At 39.0% G+C, this 16,392-nt stretch overlaps 1 protein-coding gene across 4 annotated transcripts in view; it reads right to left on the reverse strand.

Moving 5' to 3' along the window:
- CEP89 (centrosomal protein 89) overlaps positions 1-16,392 on the reverse strand; it is a 66,759-nt gene that overhangs the window by 39,253 nt on the left and 11,114 nt on the right. For all 4 annotated transcript variants that reach the window (XM_072422164.1, XM_072422165.1, XM_072422163.1 and 1 more), the window contains 7 exons: positions 9,451-9,501; positions 8,376-8,459; positions 5,098-5,201; positions 4,169-4,284; positions 3,365-3,545; positions 2,626-2,793; positions 88-229 (listed from right to left, as the gene is read on the reverse strand). In XM_072422164.1, the coding sequence (XP_072278265.1) occupies positions 88-229; positions 2,626-2,793; positions 3,365-3,545; positions 4,169-4,284; positions 5,098-5,201; positions 8,376-8,459; positions 9,451-9,501 (846 nt within the window). The remainder of the gene's footprint in view (positions 1-87; positions 230-2,625; positions 2,794-3,364; positions 3,546-4,168; positions 4,285-5,097; positions 5,202-8,375; positions 8,460-9,450; positions 9,502-16,392) is intronic.

Raw genomic sequence — 16,392 nt, forward strand, 5'->3', positions numbered from 1 at the left:
TTGTATCATACCATTTATTTTCCAGAGGAAACACGTTGTTACTACAGAGTGAGGATTTAGTAAAACAAAGATGGATGTTCCACTTACCACATGCATGAGCTGGTCCCTTTCTCCAGTGAGATTTTCTGCAAGGGTGATGAGATTGGCCAGATACTGGTGTGCAGTCACCTCCTTCTCCATGGCATCCTCCAACTGCTGCCTCAGTTGGCCAATCCTTCTCTTCATCTTCCTGAATGACAGAAAAGACTGTGAGATACTCTCAATGTGCTAGCCAGCGGCGGGACTCCACTTAAATGACTTAAAGTTGTAGTAAATTATAGTATAGTATAAAGCATGTTACACTTTGGCTTCATAGTTCAAAAAACAACGGTCAGACTATTAGCAGAATTTTGTTGACATATTTGTCTGCTCAAAATGCATACAGCTTATTCAATATTCATGACTTGAGGTGCTTTTCTGAATTTTCACAATGGGGAGTGCACTTTATTCACAATAAAGTCAGATGACCTCCCTTGAGACTTAATGGGCCCAATTTTTTTAAAGCTCTCCAAGGCTGGAGAGGATACACTTTCAGCAGTGAAGCAGTGTCCAGTAAACCTGGAATGGATCTGGTCAAGGATTCACAACATTTGCTAGAAAATAGCCAATGACTTTGAAGAAATTATTTCCAGGTTTGCTGGATCACCCAGCTTCAATGATGAAAGTGTATCCACTCTAGCCTTGGAGAGCTTTAATAAATCAGGCCCAATGTCCCACCATTCCTCACACCCAACTTGTTGCTCTAATAAAGCTTCACCTGTTACCTCTTACCTCTACACCCTTTCAGCCCTTGCTGGGAGCACTTATGTCAGAATGGTTACAAAGGGGCTCTTTGGAAACCACCTATAGGTGGAAATAGCACGGGCATGCTTTTTGTTGCTAAAAACACAGGCTGCAAAGACAGAGTACAGAAGTAGCACACACAGAAATAACAGAAAAGTAGTTGGGATAGGCACTTGAAAGATTTCAGCAGACGTTTCTGATGAGTAAATATCACCTTTTATGTATCTAAATTATTGAATCAGACTAATCTCCCCAAAACGACAGCATTTTACAGCTCGATGATTACAAGCACAGCTCAGGATCTCAAGCTGTTTTTGTAATTATCTGGACAATTGTAAAGTGCTTGTATATCATAATTATCATTATGACACAGTGAGATTTGTCATCTTCACCTACAAGCCTGTTCCTTTTCTCTGCCAAGTTCATATATGTGATTGTGTTGAGTAAGGCTGGAATTGGGGTCATTGAAGAAGAAACCTGGGATGGCAATCATTTAAATCCTCACTTGTTGTCTGTCAAATGTCTGCCTATCTACCTCTAGAAAAAGGTGAAATATAGTGTATTGTCAGTATATATGCTTACCTACGGTTATATTATGTAAAACTGAAAAAAAAAACTTGTAACTGGTTTTGACTATTAAAATGTGGTGTTTTAATGATAAGAAGGAATTATTCTATCACTACCTCAGATGAAAGTGAAAACCATTTGATACGTAGAAGCTGTTAGTCTGGAATTTAAATTTCCTCTACCCAGACTGCTGCTATCCTGTTGAAAAACATTGAGAATAAAAAAAAATACTGTCTTAAGCAGTTACTGTGGTCTGTGTCGCTGGCATGTCCAAAATATTAGAGCTGTCACCAGTGGGAGGGAGAATAGGGACACTTGTTCTCAAGACAAATGTTCAAGAGTAAAATTACCCTCACGCTGTGAAGATTTCCTCTCATTTCCTCTTGTGTCCGTATGTAAAAGAATTGCTCAGCATAATAAAAACAGATAAAAAAATCTTAAAAGGCTAATAATATTAAACAGGATTTATAAAGCACCATTTTACTACACAGCACTGTACATTAAATAGGGGTTACAAATGACAGACAGACAGTGACACAGGAGGAGGAGAGGACCCTGCCCTGAAGAGCTTACAATCTAAGTTTTAATCCCTTCCTACTCTTATCCAAAACACAATCTTTTGGTTGCATATGCACTTCAAAAGTTATTGATACTCACATTTGTATTTCCTTAATCCATTTCTGAAGGTTTTGTAAAGGCGATTTGAAGATAGGCAGCACCCTGTAATTTGGAGCATTTACCCTATACCTGGTCGGGCCTTGTAAGCAGAGTCACTTTGTATATAAATGGATACTTCTGATAAAAGTATACTATACATACCTCTTGCCTGGCTGCTGCAAGAATTCAGTTGGTTGCATGGGTTGAATACCTGAACCCCTTATACCACCAACAATCTAAATAATTCCTTCAGCTGGCTTGTACATCTTGCAATGATGTATGAGCCAGCAGAAGAAGTATAGTATATCTCTTTATATAAAGTGACCCTATCATGACTGGGTCTCTGTAACAGCTGATGAAATTCAGCATCAGACATATAAAGATTATAGTATATATTATTATATATATATATATATATATATATATATATATATATACATATACACACATACACACACACACACACACACACACTGGTACATCCTATTATGCTAATTATTTAGCTGATGAGGTTTATCTATAAAATAGGATTAAATGACTCTACATCCCAAGTTTGGTGGATGTGGATAGAAAACCAACCTATTGGATTTCTGCACTGCCTCCAGCTCAGCCTCCAGCATCTTGTTGTCAGCCACCAAGTCGTTTTTTTGGAGTAGAAGAGCCTTCTTCTGGGTCTGCAGATCATTGATCTTGCCCATCATATTGCACGTTTCTCTCTCGCTAGTGTCCCGCTGCTGCTGAAGTTGGCTGCCGGAAACAAGCACATCAAACGCTAATGAATTTTATTTGTGAAACAGACACAAATGCTCATTACCCCCTGAGTAGTTTTGTGATACATTTCCGAAGCAGTCATGAAGAAAAAAAAAAAAACACAATACAAAGAGTTATATTTTTTTTTGTATTTCCTGACTCCAGTGGGGAAAAAAAATTGAAACTTTGGACAAAGAGAAAGAAGAAAAAGGCAAATAACTTACTATAAAATTGAAACAATTCATCATTCATATGGTTTAAACTTTAGCTAAAGCCCTGTCGCTGCAAACCATCTTTTGTGATTGTTTCCAGTGACAGAACAAAAAAGCGCTGTATACATCAGGTGCCTTTTTTTTTAGGTCAATATAACTTTCTATTTCTATTTTTTCTTTTTATTCCAGCAAGTGTCATTTTCATGTTTTCTATTTCTGCCACTTAAGCACTACCCTTGAAATAAATTCTGGCTTTTAACCCTATTAGGAAACTATGCTTTCCATTCAGGGGCTATAAAGCATCTGAATGTTGATGAAGACATTAGTACTTGTTACATGGGGCGGAGAGAGATTACCTTTTTAATTCGTTCACCATGGCAACATGCTCCTCTGCTGCGATTCTGCCATCCATGTTCGCTTTCATTTCGCTGTACTTGGAGCGTAGAAGTTCCTGCTGCTTCTGTAATTCTAACAGCGTATCTTCGCTGCTACGATTTGTAGCTTCCAGAGTCATTAGCTGCTTCGTTAATTGGGAGACTGCAGGCAAGCCGAATAATAATATTAATCTACGGCAGACCTGGCTTCGTGCATGACAAGGTCACTTTTCTGCCCAATTTCCTGTTCTGCCTAAGAAATCAATTAACTTGCACCCAAGATGCTAATATCCGGTTAAATATTCTGCTCTGAGAGAAAGTAACGTAGCTGTTGTGAGTCAGAGATGGATGGGGTTATTAATGCAAGCTCAGAGCGTTCACATGAAGCGGTATAATAATATGTTACATGATCCATAACATAGGACCTGCAATCTCTCTTCCAGATTTTGTTATAAGATATAACATGAAGCCAGGAAGCTCACACATTTAAGGTTACCTTAAATCAAATCAAATGTATCAAATTAAAGAATTTATACTGTTGCAAATAAAAAATACATTTATTGGTGAATAAATGATAGAAGAGCTGCATTAGGCCAGGTATTCTATATCTGCCAAGAGTTCATGTTTAATCTAACTTATACATTATATTTAGAGGTCATGTACGATTTAAAAAGCCACTATAACAAGTATACTTATCTTTCATAAAAGGTTTCTATTTATTATGATAGATGTAAGAAATGGGAACAGAGGTAAAAGTGAGCAGTATAAAAAATTGCGTGGTCTCACCTTCCTGCAGGTGATCAGCTAGATTCTCTCGGCTCTTCATTTCCTGAACCTCCAGTTTCTGCACCAGGACTCTGTTCTCGTCAGAGAGAAGTTTGTTCTGTTTCTGCAGCATCTCCCTGCCAAGTCAAAAAGTGATCAGTACATAGAAATTTAAACCGGTCATTAGACAACCCAGGAAACAGGTATAACTCTTCTTTAGGTTAGCATGTTAGCTCAAAAACATTGGTTTTTGTGGAGTCTGCAAAATATATAATTGTGTACAGCTATTCTTTAATTCAGCCCTATCCCTGGCATTTACTTACCCTGTGTCATTGCTATATAGAGCAGAGGTTCTGAATGGTCATCCAAAACAAAGGTTCACTTTGAAGGTAATATAGACATTAGACAGTATCTGTTTCATCTGGCATCTTGCTTATCAGGTGATTATCTAATGTTAATGCGTGTTACCGGAGAATCAGGGAAAATAGTCTTCAGACAGGGTAAAATTTCTGTCTGACTGCTATTCCTTTCCCTATTAACCTGACATCAGGGGTATATGCAGAATGCCGCCTTATCAAGGCTAAATGCAATTGTATGAAAAAATTGTTTTTATTTAGGGCCTGTCCCCGCTAGTGTGTTGCTTAAAATGTGCAAATGCAACACAGGGCATGCATTGGTGCACTGGCTTGCATGTACAATTTTTTTGTGTTGTGGTGCTTTGGACAGCCAACCAATTTGCAGCCTTTATGGTAATATACTACAATCTAAAAAACATAACAAAGCCTTGGAGGAAGCAGGCCCTTGGGGAGGGTCTGGTCAATAGGCATACTAAGGGGTAGACAGATCACTCCTACACCAGCAACTGATACCTTTACAGCTCTAAAGCCAGACCTGAATGAACTCAAATCAAAAAATAAACTTGTAAAATTAATAATAAAAAGAAAAATTACCATTCCTTTGTATCTACAGGTCTTTCCTGCTCCAACACCTGATGCAGTTGCTCATTCTCCTTGATCACCTGCTTGACACGGCGCTTAAAAGTTTTAATCTCCTCCTGAACAAAAAAGAAAAGCCAGGAAGATACTGAATTATTAAAGAAAATGTTTATTGAAAAAGCTACAATATTAAACCTATGTAATTCATAACAAGCACAACACATATTGTTCAGAAAGTGCAATTATATATGTGAATGCCCAATTTTGATTGGTTAAGGTTTATATAAATGTGAACGCTATGTTCTGATTGGTTAAGGCTTATTGCATTGCAAACTTTATTGTTCTCTTGGCAAGTGGTAAGCCTGTCCACAGACCTTTCTTGTCGCTAACTGGCAAAGGTGTATGTACTTGGAACAAATTACAAACAGCTTTAAAAGAATTTAGAAACAAGCAGGATATTATCAACTTGATGCTTTCAAACAGAGGTAATTCAAGTGCCATTGTGTATGATAATTTGATTATTTTTAAGTATAAACAAACTGAATCACTAAAATACACAGAGGGACATTTATCAAGCAAATATGTGACTTACAGAGACAGCTTATGTGTCTAACAGGTTTACAATGTATTCAGGACCCCATGCATTGGATTCCTTAGTAGTCAATTACCACAGATTTGTAAGATCTAAGACATATTTATTACTGAAGAGGAGGCAGATTTGCACTCTAGACAGACACGTAGCAACTATAGAGCAGCCAAAGGAGGAATTTATGGCTCAAGCTGTAACCTTGCAATAAATCCTTTGCAGGATCTGTCTCTCTGCTCCTGTTTACCATGGCCTTGCTGTGAGACAGAATATATAAATGTCCCCCCACAGGGTTCTAGCAAGCTAAAATGTTTGGCTTTACATCCATTTAAAGATTGTAGGTATACCAGATTTATTTTCTTGGCTTTTTACTCATTTGTTGAGATGGAAAATTCAGTAATCAATTTTTTTAAGCACTCCACCCCCACCAAATCTTATGTCTACAGATAGTTTAAGCCCCCTTTACTAAACCAAAATTAGAGACCTGACCTTTGAATTGAGACCTTGACCTCCAGCATTGAACCACCATACATATTAATGCTGGAGTCAAAAATGATTAATATTATTCCACGGGATTTATATAGCACCAACATATTACGTAGGGCTTTACAAAGTTGATAGTCACTAACTGTCCCTCAAAGGGGCTCACAATCTAATGTCCCTACCATAGTCATATGTCATTAATACAGTCTAAGGTCAATTTTAGGGGGAAGCCAATTACCTAACTACATGTTTTTAGAATGTAGGAGATAGTGCCCTGGCCCAGATTCGAACCTTGGACCCAGCACTGCAAAGGCCAGAGTGCCAACCACTGAGCCACCATGCTGCCCTGTGTCACAAATCGAATTCTTTCAAAAATATTTAGGTTTATTGGTTAGCACAAGCCCATTCTGTTTAATACAGCTGCTGATATCCTCCTACTAAAGCAACCAAGTTATGCCTCAGCCTCTCTAGGCTCTTACACATTAACCATTGAAAAGGAATAATGTCTCTTTTTTGAGTAAAAGATAAAACAAACATTTGAAACACAGAAATTTGGTGAAGCCAGCTGAGCACATCAGTCATGACATATCTAGGTCAGCAACGATAACAAGTAAAGGGTTTTCAAGATATTTTTTTTAATAGGGAACAGTCTGCACATCTTAGATCAGACAATCAGACAATTTCCTCCAGTCTGGTGAAAATCCCCCCCTTAAAAACAAGGTTTTAACTGAAAAGGAAGATATGGTTTAAAAACGAAAAGCTGCTGAAAGAAGTGAGGGCTAATGATGTGTCGCATGACTCAAAACAAAAGTAGAGCTTTGACATATGTGATGTAGTCCGCCACGATCATTAAGGGCAGATTTACACATGATTTGGGATAGAGTGACTACACGCTGGCCCCTGCAGCTGGCACCTTGACAGCTATTCAGTCACTCGTTCTGCAGCTCTGGTTCTTAAAGGAACAGCAACTGCACAGTGGTACTAGTACCGCTCACTGCAGCCCCATTCATTCTCTATGGAGCTGCCACCAGGAGAAGCTACATGCATTGGAACCTCATGCCTAGTGTGAACATTGGCAGAAGCCAGCAGTTTTATTTTTCCTAGGTAACTTAGTTTTTTTTAACCTTTTATCCTGCCAGTGGATTTCTTACTCTTCTACTTAAAAATGGGGTGACAATGCTGTTCGTTCTGCAGTAAAGTCACAGAGTAGTGTTGTCACTATGTGTGATACTTAACTTAATGCCCAACTCCAGCTAAGATTTCTAAGAAAATAAAAGAGATGTATATGTATTCCACAGAAGACCAGTCACATGAAAGGCAGAAGCCTGCAGCAGAGAGGAGCTTTTCTTTTGGGAAAAAAAAGTTTTGACCATATAATTAAAAACTGAACATCTATAAAGCAACCCTGTCAGTGTTAAATGATTTGTCCCAAACCCTGTATCTGCCAATTTTGCCGGACGGCTTGATCTGTTGAAGGGAGTAGAAATAATCACCCCTCCTACTCTGTGATACTTCCCCCACCTCTTAGATTGTAAGCACTTTCTCCTGTGTCTCTGTCTGTATCTGTCTGTCATTTGCAATCCCTATTTAATGTACAGCCCTGCGTAATATGCTGGGGCTATATAAATCTTGTTTAATATTATTAAAAATAATAATGGAAGAACTGGTAGAATAAACAGAGAATACGACTAAGTTACAAGGTAGATTCAGAATAACAGGTCCTTTGCACCTAAAGATCTGCTACACTATTACAGAATCGTTTTAACAAATGTGTAGCTAAATGGTTAACTTTGTGGTTTACAAATTATATACAGTGACACTTAAGCTACGTACACACGGCAGATTTTTATCGCCTGATAATCGGCATCGGTCAAATATCGGGCGAAAATCTGCTGTGTGTACAGTCGGTGTCGTCCATCGTCCGAACGACCGTCCTGCCGGATCCACGGACGATGGACGACAACCGATCCTAATGAAAGTGAAGGGGAGAGCGCGCAGCAGGGGGCCGTTCCGTCGCTCTCCCCCTCCCCTCTCCATAGAGCATGAACGGTGCTGTATGTACAGCACCGTTCATGCATCGTGCACTCCCTTGTCGTTGGAAAGGATCGTGTAAGATCCTTTCCAACAACAAGAAATTCAAGTGTGTACGCAGCTTTAGGTATGATATACAAAATTTAGGTCATCACAGATTACCTTTAAATGTGTATAAATAATGAATCCTCACCTCGAAGGACAAGATCAAGTTGTCTTTTTCATTCAGTCTGTCTTCATATGCCAGTAAGAGTGGTGACAAGTATTTCATATCCAGCTGCACGATGTAAGAATATATAAATTTTTTTTAAACAATTAAGAATATAAAGATTTTATGCAACAAATTAAAATTTATTCTGCTTACATTTTGCCTTTTCTGTTTCTTCCCTCTCCCCTCATCAAAATATTTTGCAACTTTTTGAAATAAAACCATCTTTTAGACCCAGAGACAAGGGAAGTCAGGTCTGACAGGCAAGTCAATCATATTAATTTTACAACCAGTAATTTTTAGAATCTTATGGTGCTCCGAGCAATACTTTGCTCCTGGTTTGAGCATCATTTTTGTACCTTCAAGGTCTACAAGAAGAAGGGATAGTAAATTCAGATTATTCATCCTCAATGCCAAATTTCAGCCCTACATCTAATCCCGGGGTGCTCACACTTTTTTGACTTGCAAGCTACTTTTAAAATGACCAAGTCAAATCCATCAAGAATAAAAACTTGGGACTTCATAACTCCTGTGTGCGGTAGAGTTTATTCTGAAAGGCAGGGCTCCGCGTTTGCTTGTGTTACCTTTGCGATCTACTGGTAGATCGCGATCCACCTGTTGGGCACCCCTGATCTAACCCCTTCAAAGTCCACCATCCCCACCCCCAAGGTACCTATCTGGTCTTTTCATGTAAATAGTCATTCAAATAAATAGTAAGATAAAACTAATTCTGAGTTTTTTTTCTGCAGTGTTACAGCTGGCCTATTGATGTCAACAACACTTGCTTATCTTCCGCCAGTAAAATGATTCAAGAGCACTGCTCAGTCCTGGAGTACTGTGGGCCCAGACTGTGCAATGGGCCCAGACTGTGCAATGGGCCCAGAGGATATCAGGAAAATGAGAATGCATTCTGATGGAGAATAACTGCTGACATTGCACCAGAGTAAGGAGTAAGGGGAGGACTGTGCTAAAGAGTTCAGAGGGCAACCAGAACAAACAAATGTTGTTTTACTAGTAGTTTGAAAGGGTGTATTGAAAAAAAAAAAACTGTAACACTTACCAGCCAGGGTGGTGGAGGTCCTCTGGGTGGTAACCCACTAATCTTAGGATTCTAAAATGAAAACAAAAAATACTTAACTGAAAAAAAGGAATAAAGATTATAGGTAAGTATTCATCAGGGGACCAAACACATAAAAGCCAGAGGCTCTTGGGGAACTCATGTGAGGCAAGCTTTTATACTGACAGAAGAGACTGTGTATTCTATTTTGCCATAGATCCTGTGTATTCTTGTGAATTCTTTGCTTTGTGCACAATGAGTGACGCATGCACTTGAGCGCCGTCACCCCAACCCAGCCAATTAAAATAAAAGGCTTCGAACCTGAAAGAAGAACAGTAGAACAGGGAGCAACACTGCACCCCTCTCTGTGCTACTGGGGGGTGTCTTGGAGGATAATTGGGCCATAATGTGGAAAAATTCAGATCATTTTTTTATATTCAGTGCTCAACCCAGAAATTTTTTTAAGCCGGGTGGAAAGAAATTTTAGGTGGGTGGCAGCCCCTGTATTGTGACCAAACTCTTTTGTAACTACCCAAAAACAGCCGGGTGGGTGCTGAACAGTGCCGGGTGGTGCGCCCAGCTAAAAGTGCCTGGGGAGAACCCTGATATTATAGCAAAAACTTGAGGGCCGGCATGGAAGTTTAAATTATAACTTAGAGCTAGGGATTTGACTCCAAGCTTAAGTGTTAGGAGAGGCCCTAAGGAAAATTTTATTCTATCCATAACTTACAGGGGATGAGAATTCTCTCCATATCCCCGTGTGACAGCACTGAGGGGTTGAGCAGCAAGTCACCAAGCACCAATGTCACATGCTTATCCCTTACACGGATATCCTTGGTATTGCTCTTTATATTTCTGGTGACAATAAAGGGAATGAAACCTTCTGCAGGGGCTAATAATAAAGGGCGTCTATCAGTGAGAGATTGTCAAAGCTGCTGATCCCATTGTATAAAATGCCAATTGCCTGTATGTAAAGCTGATCTCTTGGCTTCAGTAGCTTCATTTGCACACCTGAAGCAAGCATGCAGCCAATGGTGTAATTAAAGACAAACTAAAGACTGAGGATCAAAACAAATAGACAAACTGTTTTATTTAGAAGCACGCCAGAAATGTTAGCTTACAATCTTGCTGTGATATGTATATTTTAAAGTAAAGTCAGAAGATTGATGAAACCACACACACACAGTTGTCTAGGTGGAAACAAACCTTGTTAAGATAAACCAGTGCAACCAACACCCTGATGCATTTCACCCCATCAAGTCTCTACAAGCAGAGGAAACCGAAGTATCCCGGAGAAAAACCACGCAAACACGGGGAGAACCTGCAAACTCCATGCAGATAGTGCTCTGGCCAAGATTCCAACCTGGGACCAAGCACTGCAAAGGCCAGAGTACTAACCACTGAGCCATCGTGCTAAGTAATAAAACACATTTGCTTCTTTTTTTATTTAAACAGCTCCCCCTGTGAACCTGGAAAGTCCATTTGTTATTCTTATAAAACAGATTTTTCATTAAATGCAAATGTGACTGGTCCTCTTTCAATTCTCTGTGCTAGCTTTTGGTACATTGTATCCCTAAGATAGTCACACATTATGCAACACATAAGCCAATGTCTTATTTACAAGCAATTTTTGTGCAGAAAGTCAAAAAAAAAAAAAAAGATCAGGCAAGGTTTTTTTTTGTCAACTGAAATTGAAACTATTTTTTGTGCCCCAATTGATATTTTAAGGAAATAAAATGGTAAAAATGATTGCAATACTGATTGAACATTGATCGGACGGTATATCTAATACTAGTACATGATGGCAAGGAGAAATTGAAATTAAAATTACCATCGGGAGAACATTGCATTACCTGAAATGTCCCCCCCAGCAAATAGCAGCTATTAGATAAAGTTCTATCAGAGAAGTGATAAAGAATACACAATAGTAACAAAAATCCCTGTGTGTATCTTTATGTTGCTCCATTCTGGTGTTCGAGAACAGACAGTCCTCTCCAGCCTTGCCCGCGTACTGGAAGAACATGCTGTCATTATCCGCGGTGGAAACAAAACAAACTCGCTGCTGCTTTTACAGAAGAATATGACTTTTTCAAAATCACCTGTGGTTATACTAAATATTTCCAGCCCCCCACCCACCACTATTTTTGACTAAAGTAGGTAAAAAAAAAAGTAATAAAAAGGAAAAATGATTTTTTAACGTGCTAAAACCCCAATTCACAGCTTGTTGTTGCAGTGAGAAGATCGATTGGACCAGAGTAGTGAGCAGAGTCTCATGGGAAGAACAGTGTGGGATGCTCTGTCAGAAAGAATTATGAGGTATTATGGCAATGCTGGGAGTCAACTCTGTTCAACTGTGACAAGGAAGTGCCCTTTGCAGTTCGTTGAGCTTCTGCGGCATAGGGAGATAGCAAGTGAGCAAGAATGCAATCATTTTTAAGGCTTTTTGGTTTGATTAAAAAGCAGGAGTTGAATCTGAGTGGAATCTACAATGTTTACAGTTTTCTTAGGATACATATAGGAATGTAATCTTATAAATTACAAAAGATATCAAATCATAAAATATAAGAGCTGCCCCGATTCTGTGGAATGGTTTTCCTCATTCTTTTCGGGTTGCTCCTACTTTATGCTTATTTGAAAGAGCACTAAAAATCTATCTTTTCAAACTCACCTACCCGTCTTCATATGTCTCTTAAAACCCTCACTACTTCCCACCGCTACATATCCCCCCTCCTATTTTATGCTACTTCCCCCACCTCCCAGATTGTAAGCTCTTCTGGGCAGGGTCCTCTCCTCCTCCTGTGTCACTGTCTGTATATGTATGTCATTTGCAACCCTTATTTAACGTACAGTGCGGCATAATATGTTGAAGCTATATAAATCCTGTTTAATAATATTAACAAACAAAACAGACGGACTGAAGCTTTCTCTCAGCAGTTCAGGAGACCTTGCTACTCTCTCCCAGCAGCGACTCAGCAGCTCAGCTCCCTTCACTACCCTTCTCTCAGCTCAACTCCTCCTGCTCCCTACTCCTGGCAAAATGTTGTTATTCATAACTAGTGTTAAAATATTGCAGACATCTTATGCAGCAATTTACAGTCCATAGTCATGTCACTAGCTGTCCCTCAAAGGGGCTCACAATCTAATATCCCACCATAGTCATAGGTCATTACCACAGTCTAAGGTAAATTTTGGTGGTGGTGGGGAATTAACCTACCTGCATGTTTTTGGAATGTGGGAGAAAACGCACACAAAGACGGAGAGATCATGCAAACTCCATGCAGACAGTGCCCTGGCAAATATTTGAACCTGGGACCTAGCTCTGCAAAGGCCAGAGTGCTAACCACTGAGCCCAATGACTAGCAGACCCAGCTTTCCTTGTTTTTCCTAGAATGAAATGCTTAATTAGATGCTTAAATTGAAGCCTAAAGTGTAACGGTAAGTTTGCATGATCAAGCAGGACAAAATTTCAGAAAGGGACAGGTGATGTTCCTTCTTTAATAATGCAGCTTACCTATCTGATTTCTCCAGGTCTCTGAAGTCAAAGCTGAGCTCTGCATGCATAGTTTTAGCTTTGGTTGTAGAGGAACCTGGAGATCCCCATGCATGTTGCTAATCAAGTTGGCTAAAGATTGTCAGAAGTGAAAGAAGGAAAGATGGCGGCACTCAGCGCTAAAACTAGGATAGGTGCCCACATTAGAACCACGTCAGAAATGTTGGCTTACCTTATCTTGCTGTGATATGTCTATGTTAAAGTAAAGTTTGCATAAGTCAGAAGATTGAAGGAACCAGAAACACAGTTGTCAATGTAAAAAAAAACCTTGTTAGGATAAACCAGTGCAACCAACACCCTGACGTATTTCACCCCATCAAGTCTCTACAAGCAAAATGCAACGAAAAGACTGGTGAGGTTGTACTTTTTGACCTCAATAACAAAATCTGTTTCAGGGCTGGCATAGTGATGTGCAGCTTCATCGACCTTGTGACTAGTTAAATAAAGCAAGACCAATGTGATCTTTACCTAGCAGAAAAAGATATTATTATACAGTATTTATATAGCACCAACATATTACGCAGCATTGTACAAAGTGCATAGTCATGTCACTAGCTGTCCTTCAAGGGGGCTCACAATCTAATGTCCCTACCATAGTTATATGTCTTTAAAACAATCTAAGGTCAATTTTGGGGGGAAGCCAATTAATCTAACCGCAAGTTTTTGCAGTTAGGGCAATGGGCTTCCTCCTAATAACCAGCATATAACTTTCCCTGCTCCCAACTATCAGTACGATCTTACTTCTCTTTTTCCTATTCCTGTGGTTCTCACCTGCTGACTCTTTATTGTTACTGTAAAGTTTGAGATCACATTACCCTCAAGAGTAGCCACATTCTGCATTATTTATCATCAAACACTTCAACACAAATTATCCGGTAAAAGTAAGCAACATGAGTGCAGGACAAAGAAAAGACAGAGAGGAGAGTTAGCTCCACTCTCCTCTGATTCCGCTATTCAAATGTCACTTCCTAGATAAACTCAGCAATAGCTATGTGATCTCAAACACTTGGCCAGTGCAGACAGACGACTGGAGCCAGCGTGGAAGTTATTGGGGCAGAAAATGTTTTTCTTCCAGTACAGTTACTCTAAGATTGGAAGTCACAGCTGAAGCAACAATTTTACTTAGCAGAGAAATTTAGGATTTCTATGTATATTAAAAAGGGTGCAATATTTACAAAAAGGGTTCGTCGTACATTTTACAGTGCTGGAATCTTTAATATTTAAAAATACAGAAACCCAAGATGAAAAAGTAATATATTGCAGCTTCTGAGTGCTTAGATATAATGTCTTCAGGTTAAGATCTTGTCTGCAAGTACAGAAGAATACCCAGTGCTAAGGAAGAAATTAAGAATTAACTAGCACAGATAAAAAAAAGTAGCAAAAAGTGGAAGTGTTTTATTCATGGGAGATTTCAACTACCCTGACATTGACTGGAGTAATGGCACTACAGGAACAGCAAAAGGGAGGAAATTTGTGAATTTAATACAAGATCATTTTATGGTAAAGTTTATTGAAGCCACAACTAGAAATGATACTCTGCTGGACCTAGTTCTTTCTAACAATGCAGAGCTTATAACAAATGTGCAAATAAAAGAGAATCTGGGTAGCAGTCACCATAATATGATTTCATTTAATGTAGGCTGTAAACAGGAAGCAAAAACAGGATACAAACATTTAATTTTAAGAGAACAAAGTTTCCATTATTAAGGGCGGCTCTCTGTGACTTGCACTGGGAGACAATATTGTCCTCAAAGAACACAGAACAGAAATGGAAATGTTTCAAGTGTGTTCTACAAAAACAAACTGAAAAATATATTCAAATGGGTAATATGTTTAGGAGGCTAAAATTAAAACAGCTGATGTTAAAAAAAGCCATAAGGAACAAGAAAAGGGCATTTCAAAAATATAAAAATGAAAGATCACCTTCATTATTTGAAACATATAAAGCAGTGTTTTTCAACCGCTGTTCCGCGGCACACTAGTGTGCCTTGAGAGATCTTCGGGTGTACCGTGGGAAATGCAGAACCAAAAAAAACTCTTCCACTAGATGGCAGCAGGTAGCTAATTTACGTGTCTGACTTTTTGGTGGTGTTCCGTGTGATTTTTCTAATTGTAAAATATGTGCCGCGACTAAGAAAGGTTGGGAAACACTGATATAAAGAATATAACAAAAGATGTAAAATGGAGATAAAACAGGCAAAACTTCAAAATGAAAGACAGAATGCAAAGGAAAGTAAGGCAAACCCCCAAAAAATGTTTAAATATATTAATAGCAAAAAGATCAGATCTGAGCATGTAGGCCCCTTTAAGGATGTTGCTGGGTTGGTAACTGGGGATAAAGCCAAGGCAGATTTACTAAACACTTTTTTTAGCTCTGTGTACACGAAGGAAAATGGGAGAGCTCAAGCCCAAATTGAGCACCAGGACCTAATAGATTACATCCACGTGTCCTCAAAGAGCTGAGCTCAGTTATTTTAAAGCCATTATTTCTCATTATTTTTAGGAACTTTAGTCACTGGCAAGGTACCCATCTTCAAAAAGGGAGCAAAGTCATTACCAGGTAACTACAGACAGGTTAACGTCCATAGTTGGAAAGTTCTTAGAGAGTTTGATAGAGAACCACATAGAGGAGTTTCTGCTAGAAAATAATATTATAAGTGATAGTCAGTATGGCTTCAAGAAAGACCGAAGTTTTCAAAATAAATTTACTCTATTTTTATATGAGGAAGTAAGTAAACAGGTAGACAGTGGAATAGCAGTTGATATGGTGTACTTGGACTTTGCTAAAGCATTTGACACCGTACCCCACAGACGGTTAATATGCAAGTTAGGGTTGATAGGTTTAGAAAAGTCAATCTGTAAATGGATAGAGAACTGGCTTAAAGATCGCATCCAGAGAGATGTAATTAATGATTCATACTGGTCCAAGGTTATTAGTGGTGTACCCCAAGGTTCAGTGTTGGGACCTTTACTGTTTAACATCTTTATAAATGATATAAAGCTTGGGATTAAAAGTACCATTTCTGTGTTTGCGGATGACACCAAACTATGTAATGGAATGAAGTCCATACAGGATGTTTATAATCTACAAACAGACCTGGATGTACTGTTTGATTGGGCAGCCAAGTGGCAAATGACATTTAATATTGATAAATGTAAAGTTATGCACTTGGGAGCTAACAACATGCATGCTTCATACTGTCTAGGGGGAATACATTTGGGGGAGTCAGAAATGGAAAAGGATCCGGGGGTTCTGGTAGATCATGGACTTAATAACAGCATCCAATGCCAAGCTGCAATATCTAAAGCTAGTAAGTAATTTCTTATATTAAAAGAGGAATAGACTGCAGAGATGGAGACATTATCCTGCCCCTGTACAAAGCATTGGTCAGACC

The sequence above is a fragment of the Pyxicephalus adspersus genome, chromosome 9 (assembly GCF_032062135.1).
Source record: "Pyxicephalus adspersus chromosome 9, UCB_Pads_2.0, whole genome shotgun sequence".
Lineage (NCBI taxonomy): Eukaryota > Metazoa > Chordata > Amphibia > Anura > Pyxicephalidae > Pyxicephalus > Pyxicephalus adspersus.